The sequence below is a fragment of the Ptiloglossa arizonensis genome, chromosome 5, assembly GCF_051014685.1.
Source record: "Ptiloglossa arizonensis isolate GNS036 chromosome 5, iyPtiAriz1_principal, whole genome shotgun sequence".
In the NCBI taxonomy this organism is placed as follows: domain Eukaryota; kingdom Metazoa; phylum Arthropoda; class Insecta; order Hymenoptera; family Colletidae; genus Ptiloglossa; species Ptiloglossa arizonensis.
Window position 1 is genome coordinate 25,046,435 of NC_135052.1, and position 17,833 is coordinate 25,064,267.

The 17,833-nt window shown below is 34.2% G+C and overlaps 2 protein-coding genes across 4 annotated transcripts; one reads left to right on the forward strand and one right to left on the reverse strand.

Moving 5' to 3' along the window:
• Window positions 1-3,587: 3,587 nt before the first annotated feature.
• LOC143147512 (short-chain dehydrogenase/reductase family 16C member 6-like) lies at window positions 3,588-15,648 on the forward strand. 3 transcript variants are annotated; one of them, XM_076312806.1, is made up of 8 exons: window positions 3,588-3,733; window positions 10,884-11,043; window positions 11,890-12,044; window positions 13,668-13,845; window positions 13,958-14,087; window positions 14,169-14,292; window positions 15,000-15,125; window positions 15,193-15,648. In XM_076312806.1, exons 1-8 carry the CDS (start codon window positions 3,714-3,716, stop codon window positions 15,260-15,262), a joined length of 963 nt encoding a protein of 320 aa, XP_076168921.1. In that variant the 5' UTR covers window positions 3,588-3,713; the 3' UTR covers window positions 15,263-15,648. The 3 variants fall into 3 exon arrangements, with proteins under 3 accessions (XP_076168921.1, XP_076168922.1, XP_076168923.1); XM_076312807.1 differs by lacking the exon at window positions 3,588-3,733 and adding an exon at window positions 5,394-5,736; XM_076312808.1 differs by lacking the exon at window positions 3,588-3,733 and adding an exon at window positions 7,022-7,263.
• LOC143147510 (ketohexokinase) lies at window positions 13,129-17,657 on the reverse strand. Its single transcript, XM_076312803.1, has 3 exons — window positions 17,317-17,657; window positions 16,391-16,984; window positions 13,129-16,316 (listed from the first exon to the last, which is right to left on the reverse strand). Exons 1-3 carry the CDS (start codon window positions 17,457-17,459, stop codon window positions 15,902-15,904), a joined length of 1,152 nt encoding a protein of 383 aa, XP_076168918.1. The 5' UTR covers window positions 17,460-17,657; the 3' UTR covers window positions 13,129-15,901.
• Window positions 17,658-17,833: the final 176 nt, after the last annotated feature.

Sequence of the window (17,833 nt, forward strand, 5' to 3'; positions counted from 1 at the left end):
TATATATTTGTAATTCATAAAAAATAAATAGAGAAATTAATTCAACACAGGCTTCTTTAACGAATTTGACCGTGTAAACGACATAATAATTTCGTAAAATCGTATTTCCATTTCGCATTTTCCATGAAAACGATTTAGTGGCAAAACTAAGAATATATAATAGTTACATAAAGAGTGAAATTTTGTTGTTCGTCAGCGATGACGGATGTTTTTAAATAAAATTGACGCGTACGCAGGGAAAACTCCGCGAAGAACTTTTTCTATTCAAGAAGTCGTCCACTCGCCTCGTTAATGTACCGTTCGTTGTACAAAGCGTTCTTTCCCTAACAGAGGGAGGGTTCGTGAACCCTATATCGATTTCACTATTCCTAGAGGCAACAAGGAACGGTCAATGGACTGTCGTCTTTTGCGTGCATCAACTGGTCTAACAATAGTTCGATGTCGTGGTTGAAACACTCGCGAAAAAAAACAGGATAAGAAGTCTCAAGAGCGTGTTTGCAACCGATGACGAATTTTATGCACGAGGCGTGGGAGGTGGGTGGTGGGGTGTAGAGGGCGTCCTCTGACAGTGATTTCTAATCGTAAAAGGGAATTAATCGTTTCGTATGCTTCCCGTGATTTCTGTTTACGTAAATCCACGAACTCTGAAATTTTTGTCGAGCGTGATCAGAATGGAAATTTTAGTAACGCGCTGGCGCTTTCTTTTTTTATATTATTTACACAAATAGGAAATTAGTCCCCGGTGTTCGAGAACGACCACAGATGCTTAAACAGGAAGATTTTAAAGAGGTTAAGATCAAACTTTACGTACATGGAATGTTTTTAAGTTTTTAAACTTCTATTATGAAAGTTGAAAACATTGAATTCCTTTTAAATGAATTCGATCGATATCCATGGCATTGCTCTAAATAAATATGCGAAGTTTAAAATAATTATTACCAAAGGTATTGATATAAAAAATTCATAAAGGAGCGCTTTGTTCAGCGGCGTAGATTTCCTTAACATTCGATTCAACTAGTATGGTTCAAGTAGGCTGTGAAAATACTCGAATATCTCGAAACTCGAACCGAGCTGGGACTCGATATTCGATTCGATTTGAAAACTTGAAAAAACTGAGTTGCTCGAAAGTGATACTATTGATGTAGCGACGTGTATCGAAGTTTCAAGTATTACTTGGTATCCCTTTTCGTTAATGATGGTCCTTATAGTGATTCCAAATCAGTACTGTATCGAATTAAAACTCATTCGACTTTTTACAAATACCTTATATGGATACACATTTGATACTTAACAACTTTCTAGATGAAAATCTGAGAAAAAAATAATAACATTAATAAAATAATATTTCTTAACAATACTCACTCTTACGACATTCTCGTAAAAGTATCGATCGGTTATCGATATTTTTAAATATGTATCGAAATGGTATTAATTTTTCTTAATATCAACGACTTCGATAGAATTCCGTAAATGAACAAAAGTTGCATACTGGTTCGATACATATCGATGCGTTACCAACATTACTCGAGGAAATCGAACGAAAGGATCGAGTTTCCTGGCTGTCGCAACATGTTTATAGAAACAATAGACGAGCGGCGCCCATACGCTCGAGTGTACATGTCGGCATACTAAAAGAGATTTGGGTGGCTGTTTGCTTACATTTCACGACCGATATCGAGGATGAATAAACAGAAGAACCTTAAAAAAATCGATTTTGTTTCAATACACACACACACACACTTTGCATATTATGTATAATATACATATAATTGAAACACATTTCAATCGTTCGATTTTTTCATATATGTATATTCGACGCTTGGTGCGACGCGACCATTCGCGTACGCGGGACCAATTAAATGCGCTTAGGTACTCCGAATATGGCGAGAACTGGTACGCATGTTACATATTGCACAATATATTTGCATTCCATTAACGTTTCCTCGACCGTGAATTTTCCATATCGGATTGACGCGAACGACCATAATTAATAAATCGTAGTGAACTGTTTTCTCGAAAAATATTTCTTTATCGTACCCATTCAATAAGCTTGCTGTTGTAAATCAGTGTGATAAAAAAAATACTAGTCGATTTTTTAAAACAACATAAAACAGTGGCGCCCCCTCCCCCATATTTGAAATAATAGGGGGTTTATATAAGGTATTCTTATAATAAAATAATCATTTTCCAGATAGTAAACAAGAAATAAGAAATCCTTCGAATGGAGAAAAAGAGAATCAACTGCTGTTTGAGTATTTAAAAATGATAACAATGCATAAATATTAATATATATAAATACATGTATGACCGTGTTAGCGCAGAATGTTTAAAAAACCTATACTTTAGTAATTATTTAACATAAATGAACATTTTAAACAACTATTTCTAATGCTGTCACTCGGCTCTGGTTTAAAAGAAATTATTGGTACTACTGTTACATTCAATTTTGTTTATACTTACACATTTAACGATTAGATTAGGTTAACTATTTCCAATGCATATAGTTGTCACTCGGCTCTGGTTTAAAAGAAATTATCGGTACTACTGATACATTCAATTTGCCTATACTTACACATTTAACGATTAGATTAGGTTAAGTTAATATCAAGTAGCTGTCAAGCGGCCGATCTCGTAAGCTGAAATTCAAAATTTATTATAGTGGCGGTAAAAAAAAACGAATCACATTCTGACTCATACACGTTTACGACGCACACGTATAAGCATTTTTTATCAATACTTGGAAACGAAGGTTGAGCGATTACATCTATAGAAGAAAAATTGTTCAAAATATGAATTTTCGTAACGTATTTCGAAATCATTGATATCGACGAAGTCATTCGCTTTCTACATAATTACCGAATAATATAGTTGTAAAAGTTTTACGAAAATGGACATTTCAATTCGATCGATACAGTTTCCAACTTACTACAAGAATAATGTACGTGTAAAAGTGCATTAAAACAGAAAACTGCATACCTCGGCGATTACTCTCCGTTTATTTATTTACAAAATCTAAAAATAACAATAAAAGCGAGGTTATGCCCGAGAGTGCACCGTTCGTCCTGGCACTGGTATCGAAAACCGAATCGAAACCCCGCGGTGGCGTTTGTGTGCCCGAGTTTCGAGTGAACGCGGTTCTAAAATTAGTCGAGTTGCGTGCACTTTGCGAAAACAAGCGCCAGTGGTTCTCCGCGCTACAGAGAGCACCCATGAATCACCGAACCACCCACTCCCTCGCGGTTACGAAGATCCGTGGAAACGACCGAAGAGAATATGAATTTTCACAGCCGGTTAAACTCGCGGATGCTTTAACCCCCGGATCGGAAATCGATGAATTGGTGCATTGACCCACGGTCGTCTATAGTCGCTACGACAGGGGACAGGTTCTCGTTGTAAAATCGAGCTTTCAGCGTGAGAAAAAGTAAAGGGAAAAGGAATTCTATTCCGTGTACAGAATTTGTCGCGTTCGGGAGATGCGTATCCGCATCGGAGACTGGCGAGCGTTTAATTCTAAACCATACCTCATACATATTATTCTGTCTCCCTATCAGTTTCTTTAGCTCCTCTTCTTTTTGCCTCGAATTTTAAATCTTTTTTTTTATCATCGAGAACATAATATCGCGCTCGCAGGCACACAGACCAAATGTCGCAAGCGTGACTTGTACAATCTCGCTCAACAGCGTCATTACTCGTCATCACGCCGGCTCGCTGCGATGGACGGACCGAGTACACAGTGAGTACGATTGTATTTTTTCTCGAAATTTCGGGTGAAAATTAGGTACACTCGGACGAATAAGAGAGCCATCTACGACGACGATAGTCTCGAGATCGATCGCGAATAAGTTTAAAAAGTGGGAACTGTTTATGTTTTCACGGTCGAATCAATCGGTGATGGTAAAAGAGCCTCGATGGCTGCGTTTCAGAATTTATTTTTGTATTAATTGCGCTCGCGATTGCGCGCAAATATCGAGCAGGAAAGGAGAGAGAATTATTCGCGAAAAATGGTATTTTTTTTAACTTAGTATTTTTATGGTATTTTTTCTAACCTAGTATTTTTTAAATAGTATCGTTACCCCCTTTTGAGCACACTCGTGTGCAGTAATTTAGAGGTTAAGAACGAAGAAGTGGCGCCGTGGTGTTCCAGTATAATCGCAGAGCTGTGGTAAATTTGATAAAGGAAAAAACAAATTCACGATAGGGGTATTCTCATTGCCAGTCGTTTTTTAGAGTGATTTTTTCTATGAAATATATTTTATACTGATGTGTGAATAGTCTTGACACTCTGGATTGTCGTTTGGGCGTGTTTCGAGATAACAGGGTTAATTTTTTTTACACGATTATCTTCATCGTTATATATATATTGTTACACGGTTGCCGTGATATGGTATTTCAAACCGCAACAAAAATATTCAACATATGAAAACATTTGGAAACGATATTAATCCACAGATCACGCGCAAATTATTTAGTCGAATGCCTGTAACGTAGCCTTATATCGCGACGTTCGTTTCGAACGCATTGGCTGAATATCGAGACTAATTCTACGTTGTTTGAGAATCTATAATCGAGTATCGATAACGTAGTTCCATCTACATCGTGTTCTTACTTATTACATTTGAGCTTGTTCTCATGTAGCACATGACATCCATAGGTTTAAACCACACACAATGACATGTTAATGGAGGTTGCTATTCACATGCTAATGTAACAAATAGATATTAAAATTTGCCACATGTCACCAAGACAGATTGCAAAGAATAAATGGAGATACTTAAGAAAAAAGAATTACTTGTTACATAATACGAAAATAGCTAACAATAACTATGGGGCCCCTTAAGTGCCCCCGTATATCATATTATTACTTGTTATACATAATGACCATTAAAAGATTGAATGATTTCAAACAAAAATAATTTTCGTAATTTTTTTAAATTTTTTATTATTTTATTTAAAAATATAATTAATGAACTTTGTAGTATCGAGTGTAAAAGGAAACAACATGCCCATCAAATAGAAAAGATTGAAAATGAACAAGTTATGGCTGTTTCAAAACCTTTGGTCTTTCAGAGGCCACCAATTATAATACTAAAATAACTAATAATAAGTACAAGGCTCTTTAAATGGGCCCTTTAAGGGTGGAATTACCCCTAAGTCGATTCAAATTCCCCTCAACATTGATTTACATTTATAGAGCCCGGATATTTGGCGAAAACTGGTCGAGTAGTGTTCCGCGTGTAAACGACCGTCGGTAGGTTCGAATACGATGCGACATGCATCGAGAAACGAAAGTGATTGCGTAAGCGACACACGAAAGTCGGTATCGCTATAGAGGCTGCAACGAAGAAGGAAAAAGTACGCAGCGATCGGTCCCTGGTACAGTTTCGTGCGAGAGATGCCGCTGGCAGGACGGCGAAATTGACGCGCGTGCGCTGTTATATTTATCTACGGTCCCCTTGTCCTTGTGTCGCTGTTATCGCGCTTTTTGCCGAGAATCTAATCCGTCCGGGGTCATCTCTGGTCAATTCTTCGTTGACTCGACGTAACAGCATCACCGTTCACGCATCTCTCGATAAACATAACAAGATAAACTTGTGAGAAAGTTCATTTCCTCCCTTGTATAGATCACACGCCTTGGTATACAGAGAAATAAACGTCGAATGTTTCCGGACAATCCTATAGATGTAGCGAGGGTTTCTATGATCCTGTAGTTAGGAATATGGAATATATCGGAAGAAGGTAAGAAATTGGAACGGATAGAGGTGATTATCTAACCTTTTGCACTCAAAGCTTTTCTACTGTTAGAAACTGGCACCTCGATAGAAGCCTTCGAATCATAAAATTCATTTAGAGTGGAACATTTTTATTGGAATATTTCAAGTATATACGTTTGCGTCTTACAAGCGTGTAATATTTAAATTCTAACTTGGGTTCCAAGCCACGAAGGTTATGATTGGAAAAAGTACACTGAATTAAGTAGCGCCCGAGGATCTCCTCTGGAGTCCAAGGGGTTAACTCTCGTTTTTAAACTGTCTTAAGAATTGTGTAAGGTACAATTAGTTAATGTATATGTTAGATAATGTATTGGTCTTGGGTTTGATGGAAAATGTTTTTATTTTATATATTTAAAAATTATCGCTGCACACTATGGGGTGGCCGGTTTTGACGACTGAGAAATTTGTCTCGTACCTTTTCCAAAGATATTCTGTGCTTGATGTTGAACTTAGATCATAGGACATACAACTTAGAGGACGTAGAACTTAGAAGATGTAGAACTTAGATGACAGGAACTTAAAGAACATTGTACTTGGGAAACATAGAACATAGGACTTAGAGTGCACAAGTCTTACAGTACATGGGACTTAGAGTGCATAGGTCTTACAGTACATAGGATTCTTGTAGTACATGGGAGTGCATAGGTCTTATAGTACATGGGACTTAGAGAGCGTAGGACTTAGAAAATATAAGACTTAAAAGACACAGAACTTAGAAGACACAAGACATTGAAGACACAAGACATAGAAGGCACAGTACTTTGAGTACATAGCATTTAATGAACATAATACCTAAAGAACATTGTATCTAGAGTTTCCAAGACTCAGAAAACATGAAAACTTTATTGAACTTAATGATCGTAGAACTCAGATGACATAGAACCTATGTCAATCAACATAGAACCTAGGACAAAGAAAAAATAAAAAAATAAAACAATTCCAAACGTTGGAGAATTCATCAACTGTCCGTTCGAATTAACCTACGAAAGCAACCAGGTCTCGTCTTAAAAAATCCTTCGATAATGATGATTCTTTTCCTCTTTGGAGGCTGAAGACCCCTAGAATGTCGCCAGAGAAGTTTCTATTTCTCCGTAGGAACTTGTAGTCACGATTTATCGTATTTTATTTCTCTCCACAATTTTCCGTCGAAATTGATACACGCTACCGGAAGTGACCGTAACCGCGGTTGCTATTCCAGCCGGCACTCGCGACCATCCTATAGTCCTATAGCCAGTTGCCAACGATGCGAAGATTCTACTCGAGTAGTGGTCACGGAAACGTTATAGACTGATGGTTTAGTAGCGATCTGAACACGAACGGAAACACTTCGTAACTCTGTCGTCGCTTTTCCGTCTCATCGATCGAAAGGAACTCGGCGCGCGATTCTTTCGAACATAGCACTGACAGAGTGGTGGTTTTCATCGTAGACGGGTGTCATTTTCATCGTCGAAACTGCTCTCCTCGGAGAATATACACAGGGAGTCGCTGATCGGTAAGATTGTTCCTCAAATTTTTACGATATGTGTTCAAAATTGAATTTAAAATTGGATATAAAATTGTATTTAAAATTGAATGTAAAATTTTATTTAAAATTAAATGTAAAATTGTATTTAAAATTGAATGTAAAATTGTATTTAAAGTTGAACGTAAAATTGAATTTAAAATTGAATGTAAAATTGTATTTAAAATTGAATGTAAAATTGAATTTAAAATTCAAAGTTACCAGAAGTCTCGAACGATTTTGAAATACTTGACTCGTTTTTGAAAATTTCTCAAAAGTTTTGAACAATTTTGGAAATTCTCAATTTGTTTGTTGTCTTGTCAATCTTAAGTAATTTTAACATTTTTAAATGATCTTGTAAAAATTTTGAAAATCTTGAATGATTTGAATATTCTTAAGTTTGGAAAATTTTGAATAATTCTAATATTCTTAACTTTTAAAAGTCTTAAATAATTACAATATTAAGTATTTCGAAAACTTTTTTGTCAAACTTATATCATTTTAACATTCTCAACCACTCTTGTAAATATTTCACAAATCTTAAATAATTATATTCTCCTTAACTGTTTTTCCAAATTTGTTGAGAATCTCGAATAGTAACGTTTTTCTCAACTATTTTTCTAAATTTGTTGAGAATCTCGAGTAATTTTAATATGAACAAAATCTCTCAGAAATTTCGAACAATTTCCAAATTCTCACTGTGCGCAAAATTCGAGAAATCTGCAACGATTTAAGAATCCTCAACCGATCTTTAAAATCTCTGAAAAATTTCTCAGTAATTTTCGCAAGTTTTGGGGTCGAAGGGCACCGTCCACGTGAAATATTGATAAAGTCAACCATCCGAACAAATTGTTTCCCCTCGATATTGTTCCAAACAATTACAACACGATCTTGTGGACGCTGCTTCGAAAACATTTACGTTTCGAGATCTTTCAAGAACACGTTATTTCCATTAAAATTCGAAACGGTCTCGTTTCACTTTTCCCTATTCACGAGTAGCTCGTTGTTACGTTCTCTCGAAGACTATAGTGCGTCTGTTTACAAAACACCAGACGATACAATGAACGGTCACGTTCTCTGTCAATTAACAAATGACAAGTACCTTCGACAATTATTACAAATTGATCTTTCACGGTTCGCAGTCACGGTGACACTGTTCGCGTTGCCACTTAATTGGCACCGCCTTGAGAGACGTTCAAGTTAATTATATTTCTTGCATCGACGGTGATTGCCACGAACGTTTGTCACTCCGCTTGTTAAAGTTTCTACGAAGCAAACACTGACCAGAATAAAGAGGAAGTTGAAGTTCGTTAACGCGACTAGTTCATTAAAATAGACTTCTCGCCTCGAGAACGAGGTAAACAAATTGCAATACTTATTCCAAAATTCGCAACAATTCTTTCCTTTCTGGTTTACTTTTTTTTTTTTTTTAATTTACACTGTTCGTTTGAATTTTTAAGTTTCGGAGAAATGAAAATATCGATTCTTTTCTTCTTCTTTTTTTTTTTTTTTTAATTATTTTTAATTTTCTTTTTAATTTTTATCGACTTTGTTTGAAACAGAATCTAACAATTTTCACACTGCGTGCAGTCGCTTCGAAGTTATGGTCGTTCGAAGTGAATGTAAAATTTTATTTAAAATTGAATGTAAAATTGAATTTAAAATTGAATGTAAAATTGAATTTAAAATTGAAAGTTACCGGAAGTCTCGAACGATTTTGAAATACTTAACTCGTTCTTGATAATTTCTCAAAAGTTTTGAACAATTTTGGTAATTCTCAATTTGTTTGTTCTCTTGTCAATCTTAAGTAATTTTAACATTTTTAAATGGTCTTGTAAATATTTTGAAAATCCAAAAATATAGTAAATTTCCAAAAATTGTAAATTTCTAAAAATTGTAAATTTCCAAAAATTGTAAATTTCCAAAAATTGTAAATTTCCAAAAATTGAAAATCATTGACACTGTGTCTTCTTTACAACTGTCACATTATATTTTGATAATGATCATTGTAACGTTACATTGTTACTAACAGGATAAATCGTTTCTAACGAAGTAGTGTACGGAAAAGGTATAAATGTATATGTATAAACAATTTACATGTATGTAAAATATATCATGAGGAAGTCTCGAAAAACGAACGATTCAAATATATTTAAAAAAGGTTCGTTTATTAATATTCTTAGCACATCGTCCATTCCATTTGTATTTAAATATATTTACATTACAATTGCCTCGTGTACAAGTGTCACGCAATTAGCGAATTTTGAATAATTCATCGACCCGTGGATTAGATACTTCTTAATTATAACGATGATGGTTATATTACACTGTTTTTGTACGAATATTGTACACGTTCAAGAGGAAAAAAAGGTAAATAAAAAAAAAAATTAACATTAAATGTCGTCGAGATTATAGGTGCGGTACAGCTATCTACGATTAATTCAAATCTTTGGCGCGATCTTTCAAGCAAACGATGTGTTCCGATTTCGTATTGGTCGCGGGAAAACGTGAGATTGAAAACGTACGCGAGACGCTACGAAGAGGTGCCGAAGCGAATTTAAAAGCGAAAATCGGTTCGTTGCAGTTGGTCAGTCTTCCACGACGAGCATAGATTATTTCGTAAACGGTGAAATTGAAAGACTCGGTACGCGCCGTGCACCAAACGTTTTATGTAATCGCCTTTCTTCGCGCGCCTGATCTTGCGTGTTAAATGCACCGCTCGCCGTTTCGATAAGAAAACAATCGGTCGAGGGACCGTGGGCGTGACTTATTTCCAGCGTCTTTCAAAAATTGAATTTCCCGCTAGCGATACGGCGCCTTGAAAGTAACGAGTGAAATGAAACAGTGAAATAAAGATTAGTCAATTTTTCGACGTGGAATATTAAGACGGTACTCGATATAAGAGAACTATTATTAAAATTGACTATAATTAAAAATAGAAGCATCGAATTCCTCGTTAAAAATTCATCGAGACGAGAATCATAGTGAAATAAAAATTAGTCAATTTTTCGACGTGGAATATTTCGACGGTACTCGATAAAAGAGAACTTTTATTAAAATTAACTATAATTAATAATTGAAGCATTGAATTCCTCGTTACTATTACGGTTCGTTAAAAATCCATCGACCCGAGAACCATTATTAAATTAAAATTTTTCGAAAAGAAAAAATTTTTAAGAAATTTTCAAACCATTGTTACATCAGAATGAGACATTTTTTCTCGTCGCGAGATGATTCGTTATTATTCAAACTCGATAAGAGATAACTATTTCGAAGTTTAACTTATATAACTATTTCGACTGAACTTCCGGAAATTTCATTTTGAAATCGTGTAATTAACGTGCAAAACCTGAAAACAAACAAACAAAACGATAATATTGAACAACGCGACGTGCAGGTTTAAAATTAAAAGCATACACTCGATGTACGAAAATAAACGTTTTTGTCAAAATATACCGAACCGAATAAAATAAACTTTACCTGTTCTTTGTTAGCTCGCGATCATAACTTGCCCTCGTTCGCGCGTTTACGTGTTCTCCTTCGCGATCTTAACTTCGAATAGAACCGGGATAAAACGAATTCGAGACGAAAATAAAACTTTCATCTTACAGGAGAGGATTCCAGGAAATCATGGTTAAGGCGTACGGGGGGGTTTTGATCCTCGCAGATGTTCTGCTGTTACTTCTGAAGACTCTTTATTATATCGGGGAAGGAATATACAGACTGTTCGTGCCTGTGGAGGAGAAGAACGTGGCAGGAGAAATTGTCTTGGTATTATAAGAGATCAATTTTACTCGAATAAATAAAACACAGCTGTAGCGGTTTATTAGCCACGCACGTTCAATCAATATTTCAATATTTCAAATACTTGATTGTAAAACTATTTCAATATTGAGTAAATTTAACTTTTGATTACAGAAATATTACAATATTTCAATATTGAAATATATTTATAAAAGTATTTCAATATTTAGAAACTTGAATTTTTTATTATAGATATATTTCAAATATTGAATTTTTGATTATGGAAATATTTTTGTAATATCTGAAACATTCAATTGTAAAAATATTTCGATACTTGGAAAATTGAATTTTTTGATTATAGAAATATTTTAAATATAGATATTTTCTATGTAGAAAAATTTCAAATATTGAATTTTTAAATACAAACATATTTCGAATATTGAATGTTTGAGTATACAAATATTTTATATATTGAATTTTTAATTATAGAATACTTTAATATTTCAAATATTGAATTTTTAATTATAGAATATTTCAAAATTTCAAATATTGAATTTTTAATTATAAAATATTTCAATATTTCAAATATTGAATTTTTTAATTATAAAATATTTCAATATTTCAAATATTGAATTGTTTATTATAAAAGTATTTCATTCTAGAATTCAAGTTCCAATTTTTATTTAACAACTAACGAATAAAAAATTGTTCATCTATTATTCAATATTAGAGACTTCAATTCGGCTGAGTATTTTTTCCATCTCTTCTTCGTTGCAGCAATAAATTAGTGTTTATTGCAAAATACTTACATCCTGTGTCAGTTATTGCTCGTTTGCAAATGATATATATCGCATCTACTGATTTTTTGCACAGGTCACAGGCGCGGGACACGGAATCGGCAAGGAATTGGCGCTAAAATACGCGTCCTTGGGAGCCACTGTCGTATGCTGGGACCTGAACCAACAAGGAAACGATGAAACTGTGAACGAAATTAAAGAACTAGGGGGAACCAAGGCGTACGGTTACAAGTACGTGGAAACTGTAATTATGTATAATTATATACCGACACGTGTAATTTGTTTCAATATTTAGACAGCGTCGTACACGATATTATCCAATAATTTGACGACCAGAATTAAATTGTTTCCATAAAAGAAACATCAAGGCCATTGAATATTCTAAAGTCGTAACCTAAACCTGAAAGAAAATTTACACTTCGATTATAAATCTTTTTCCATAAAAGAAACATCAAAATATTGAATACCCTAAATTGGAAAAAAAATTTATGCTCCATCTGTAAATCTTCCTCTTCGAGTTTAACAATCATAACACTTAAAGAGAGAAAAATTCAATATTCACTAGAAATGTACTTGAAATGTATGATAAATACCAAGCTAATTTTGCTTCTCGACTATAGAGGGACATACAGGTTGTATCTGTAGAAAATTTTAAGCGAATCGGTTTATTGTATCTCGAAATATTACCTACACCAGATAAGTATTCCACAATGCTGATTTTACGCTGTCTCTTCTATTCGCAAAAGTTTCCGGTTGCAGCGCAATTTTTATTCTCATAACTATTAAGATTTCTAGACTCGTATTAAATCTTTCGTTAAATAATCCTTATCCTTAATCTCAATACGTAAATCGATTTTTTCTTTTTCTTTTTCTTCTCATTTCTTTGTCCATTTCTTCGACATAACCTCTTTCAATGACTTATAATCTTCATTATATTAATCTCAAATGTACAGTATCGGACAAATATATTCGGATAGGTGTTTTTTGATATTTCAAATTATTTGACTGACACCAAATCGATAAAATTATGTACAGAGAAGAAAATGATAAATAAATAAATTGCTTTAATAGATTGCAATCAAAATTAATTTTGTAATAATTCACAAAGTGTGAGTGACAAAAATACTTATTGTCTGAGGACATCTGGTACTGTATTTATGCAGTAAAGAAAATACATTTCTTTATTTCTTCTTTCCTGTATCTCCTGTTTCTTTTTTTAGATATGTAAAAAAATGACAGTACCGATAATTTGATAAATTTTAATTAAATTCTTCAGAAGCACATATTCGAGATTACACAAAATACAAAAATTTCTATAATGTTAGATTAAATTACTCTCTCAAATGAATATATACATTTTTTATTGTATACAAAATGTTGCTTTCGTTTACATCGGATCTCGATAAACCATTTTCAATATCTCGCCAAATATCGATAACGTATCTACTTCTATGCTAGAGTAGAGATTGATTATCAAATACATTGATACTCGTCATTAATGTTAAACAAGAAATTGGATTACTTAACAAATATCGAAGATCCAGTTCATTACATATGTATGTATTTAGATAAGATATAGCTTATCGCAGTTTAACAAAAATAAAAAGAATATAATCTATATTATCATGGAACAATACACGATTCTGAATGGATTATTTATCTCAAATATCGTAATTGAAAACACGCGTTAAGAAACCGTAGTATTTACATTGCGATTTTATACCCTAAAATTATTTATTCGTTCGGTATCTACATTGTTAGCACGAAAATATATGTGCTTCGTTTGTAATTTTTCATCGTGTAGCAAAAATTTACGATAATCCGTTATAATAAATTGTATCTTCTGTTTCCTAGATGCGATGTGTCAAACAGGGAAGAGGTGTTCAGCGTGGCCGAGAGAGTGAGGGAGGAAGTCGGGAACGTAACGATCTTGATTAACAATGCCGGTATAATGCCTTGCCGCGCTTTCATGGATCACACGCCCGAGGATATCAAGCGAATATTCGACATCAATGTGTTGGCGCACTGTTGGGTGAGCTAAACAAAGAAACGTTTTATCGATACCCCTCCTCTTCCCACCACTGCGAAATTCCGCCACTTTGACCACTTCGATTCAACGAAAACATCGTTTAATTCTCCCTCAGACCGTGCAAGCTTTCCTACCCAACATGATCCAACAAAATCACGGTCACATCGTTGCTCTCTCGTCGATCGCTGGATTTATTGGTTTGGCCAACGTGGTTCCTTACTGCGCCTCGAAGTTCGCAGTAAGAGGTAACAATTATGTTCCCTTTAGGTTTCTTCTTCCTTTGCACGAAATCTCGCCTCGATTACTCTCCTTTCTAACGTTCGTAGGACTGATGGAGGGACTCAACGAAGAACTCCGGACAATGAATAAAGAAAAGATTTCGAACATCAATTTCACGACGATCTATCCGTACATGGTGGACACTGGTCTTTGCAAGAAACCGAGAATCAGGTACGGTCGCTTGGAAAGAGCGACTGGCAAAACTCGTTTAACGAAGCTTATCCCCGGTTGAATAATTGAAATAGATGTGGAACTGTTACATAAGTACCTTCTCGTTGCTCTGATATCGTATAACTTATATACACCGTGGACCAAACTTCGTAGTACAAACGTGGTCGAGGAGATTTTACGACTTAACGACTTACGAGAATAAAAAATAACGAAATTCCATTGGAGGCTTCGTTTTCGAGAAAAATAATTTGAAAATCGATCTGGTACACACTTATTTAACTGATAACTAGCGTTACGGGTTACATTAGAAACGGATATTGTGATTCGTTTTGTAAATACAAGATCCAATATCGAACACTGTTTACCGTCAATATTTACTTAACAAAGCGTCCCTGAAGTATGCGGAAGACACTTTAAACACAATTTTATTATTCTATATTTTTGTCTTATTTCGAGACATAAAATCTCCCTCGTCTCATTTATACCACGATGTTTGGGCTACAGTGTGTACATAACCCAGTACAATACATTCGCTTAATAATGTTAAACCGCGTATGTATATTTTTTCATGCAGACTGGATTATTTGACCAAAGGTAGGAACATTTTCTAAAGCAAAGAAAGTTAGATATACATGACACGAAATAAATAATAGGCGAAAAATGATTGCTATGAAAAATAATCGATCAACAGCGTCCTTTCCATTTAGGTTCCCAAGCTTCATGGCGGTGGTTTCACCGAAAGAGGCAGTTGTTGAAATAGTTAAAGCGCAGAGGCAAAATATCAGAGAATTATCAATTCCCACGCATTGGCTTTATGTTAATGGTTTCTTGAGGTACGTTCGATGTGAGCATCAGTTTACGATTTTCACGATCGATCGATATTTATTACACTTGTTTCAGATGTTTTCCCGAGAAAAGCATAATTGGATTGCTAAACTTCCTAGACTCTGGCGTCGATGCGGAAAGTTAACGAATGTCTGATATTCGTATAATCTATCGATGGGAATGTGAAAAAATACGTGTCTGATTTACAATCCGAAATAATGTTCCTGAACTATAAAAGCGGAGCAGTTTTCTTTATTCTGTCTGTGCTGCTTTGAATTTTTGTATGCGCACGTGTAATTATTCTTCATGAACTTGTAGATAATTTTATGTTAAGTAAAGAAATATTTTAAGATATATGCAGCACCAATATCTGTAGGCATGGCCTAGTTCTTTTGTTTCATTTATTGTTGGTATCTTATAAGGAATTAAGCATAATAAGTGTAATTAGGAAATATTTCTTGATGTATAAGTAACGAATTTGTACTGGCCTGTTCTTTCTGATAATTAATAATAAATGAATGTTTAGTTGTACCTATGTAATTTTACGTATATTGTACTCTGTAAAGATTAAGCTCTTAATCGAGACAGTTACAGATAGAAGAGCATCGAAAAACTTTATTTCACCCTATTTAGATCGAGAAACATATAATTAATGTTTATATAAAATGGTGTTATTACTATTAATATCTATTCCTGCAAGTATTAAAATAACTTTAAACAAAAAATAAAGTATTTATTTATATTAAAATATTTAACTGCAGTATTATATATTTTTATGCTTTGGTTAGCTTTTCAATTTATTTCTAAAAATTTCATCTAATTTATTGTAGCCCTTCAAACCAATTTTAACACCTGCTACCTGACAGCCAAAAGTCACTGCCATTTGTAACATATTTTGGGTAATAAATTCCGTGTGACTACATTCTATGCTTTCAATTTTATAATTCTTTTTAATATTACGTTTTGATTGTATTTCTTTTTCTATCGCATTATTTACTTCAGTTGATTTTAATTTTTTCATTTTAATATAGTCTAGTTTGGATTTATTTAGAAAATGCAATACTGCTGCATTAAAAGTATCACCAGCACCTAAAGTATCCACAATTTTTTGTGGTGGAAAGGCTGGAGACTGTACCATAATGTTATCCGGTGTTCTTGCCATAGCACCTCGATCTCCCCAAGCACAGATAAGCGTTGCTCTAAACAAAAACGACTTAACAGTGTATTGACATTACATTTACAATTTAGAAATATCTTGTTGTTTCAATCATACCCAGATTTAGCATCTTCACTAATATTCTTTAATGTTTCACTCATATTATCGTATCCTCTGCTTCGAGCAAACTCCTTTGATATAAATGCTACATCAACATATGGTAATAAATCTAATAGTTCCTGTTCTGGACGTTCCAATTCTACGCTAACTGTAATTGGCATCTGGTCCCAATCGGTTTCGTTACTAAAATCTTGATTATAATTCAATGTGTTATTGTAATTTTCCACATACTGCATCATAGACAACACTTCGAGCAAATTCCTGGCTTCAAAGTGAATCCAACTGTAATCTTGTAGACACAGCTGTTCAAAATTCTTCAATGTCAATTCTGGCAAACACGGATTATGATGCAAAATTGTACGTGAACCAGAACTTAGACTCAAAATAACAGTAGATGTAGGACATCCAATGCCTTCTACCATCGGACAGTGGGAAAAATCAATATTATACTTTCTCATATCATTTTGCAAAAAGTTTAGGTGTTCTTCTGCACTTAAGGTACCAAGGAATTCGCATGGACTTCCCAACAGGGAAATGACTGTGCAGGTATTGGATGCATTGCCTCCTCTTTGCCATTTGTATTCCACAGATCTATAAAGTAATAGAATAGTGATTAAACAACAAATTTGTAAACTTTAGTAAACATTCGATTTATTTCACTTTGCTAAATTGTAATACAATGTTCTTTCAATGGTAAGACAAAAACCTGTCAATTGTTTTTGCATTTATCACAGAGATAGAAAATATCAATAATATCGATCAAAAATAACCCACATGAAATGATATTTCACTGTCAAATGATGACGAGCACATTGTTGATGTTATCAATTAGTGTTAAACATGTCAAAATGACACTATCAATTGATCGTGTAAATAATGAATGAAGCGCGACATTGCGCAATCGCAAACAAAAGAACTCTCACCTTTGATCAGAATCTTCAACGGGATAATGTTCACAGGTTTGCACGATGTCCAGACAAGTAAGTCCGACGCAAAGAATTTTCTGCTGGCTTCGCTCAGCTACAGAAGATGTACCAACGATTTTTTCATAAAAACTTGAAATCATATCACTTGTTTACGAGCTCATCAATCGCATTACGTATTCCTTTAGTTGACGATAGACGACTGACTTCTGATCGATCAGGTCAAACACAATATAAATTTTACATTTCGATAATGCATGATTTTATGTTTTCGTTCTGCTTATTATCGGTGAACTTGTGCCCTGTTATCTGTCAAATTAAGTGTTCCAATCTACTCAACCAATCTATTCGTTCCAATGTACAAAGGCTTTGTCACTCTGAATAGAGATACAGTTACTCACAAAATTGAGCGTACATCTACATTAATAAATAATACAAGTGAAAGAATACATAGAAATGAATATCTTCAAAAATAAAAAAACAATGTGTATTTTATTTGTACATCTTAGAACATAAT

What these genes read in the sequence shown, in the direction of transcription:
- LOC143147512 (XM_076312806.1), top strand. Translation starts at nt 3,714, where the DNA reads ATGGACGGACCGAGTACACA. An exon ending in TGGCAGGAGAAATTGTCTTG is followed by an intron (nt 11,044 to 11,889) that starts GTATTATAAGAG and finishes TTTTTTGCACAG; the next exon opens with GTCACAGGCGCGGGACACGG. An exon ending in CTCGAAGTTCGCAGTAAGAG is followed by an intron (nt 14,088 to 14,168) that starts GTAACAATTATG and finishes TAACGTTCGTAG; the next exon opens with GACTGATGGAGGGACTCAAC.
- LOC143147510 (XM_076312803.1), bottom strand. Translation starts at nt 17,459, where the DNA reads ATGATTTCAAGTTTTTATGAAAAAATCGTTGGTACATCTTCTGTAGCT. An exon ending in GTTGAAGATTCTGATCAAAG is followed by an intron (nt 16,985 to 17,316) that starts GTGAGAGTTCTT and finishes ATTACTTTATAG; the next exon opens with ATCTGTGGAATACAAATGGC. An exon ending in AGTGAAGATGCTAAATCTGG is followed by an intron (nt 16,317 to 16,390) that starts GTATGATTGAAA and finishes GTTTTTGTTTAG; the next exon opens with AGCAACGCTTATCTGTGCTT.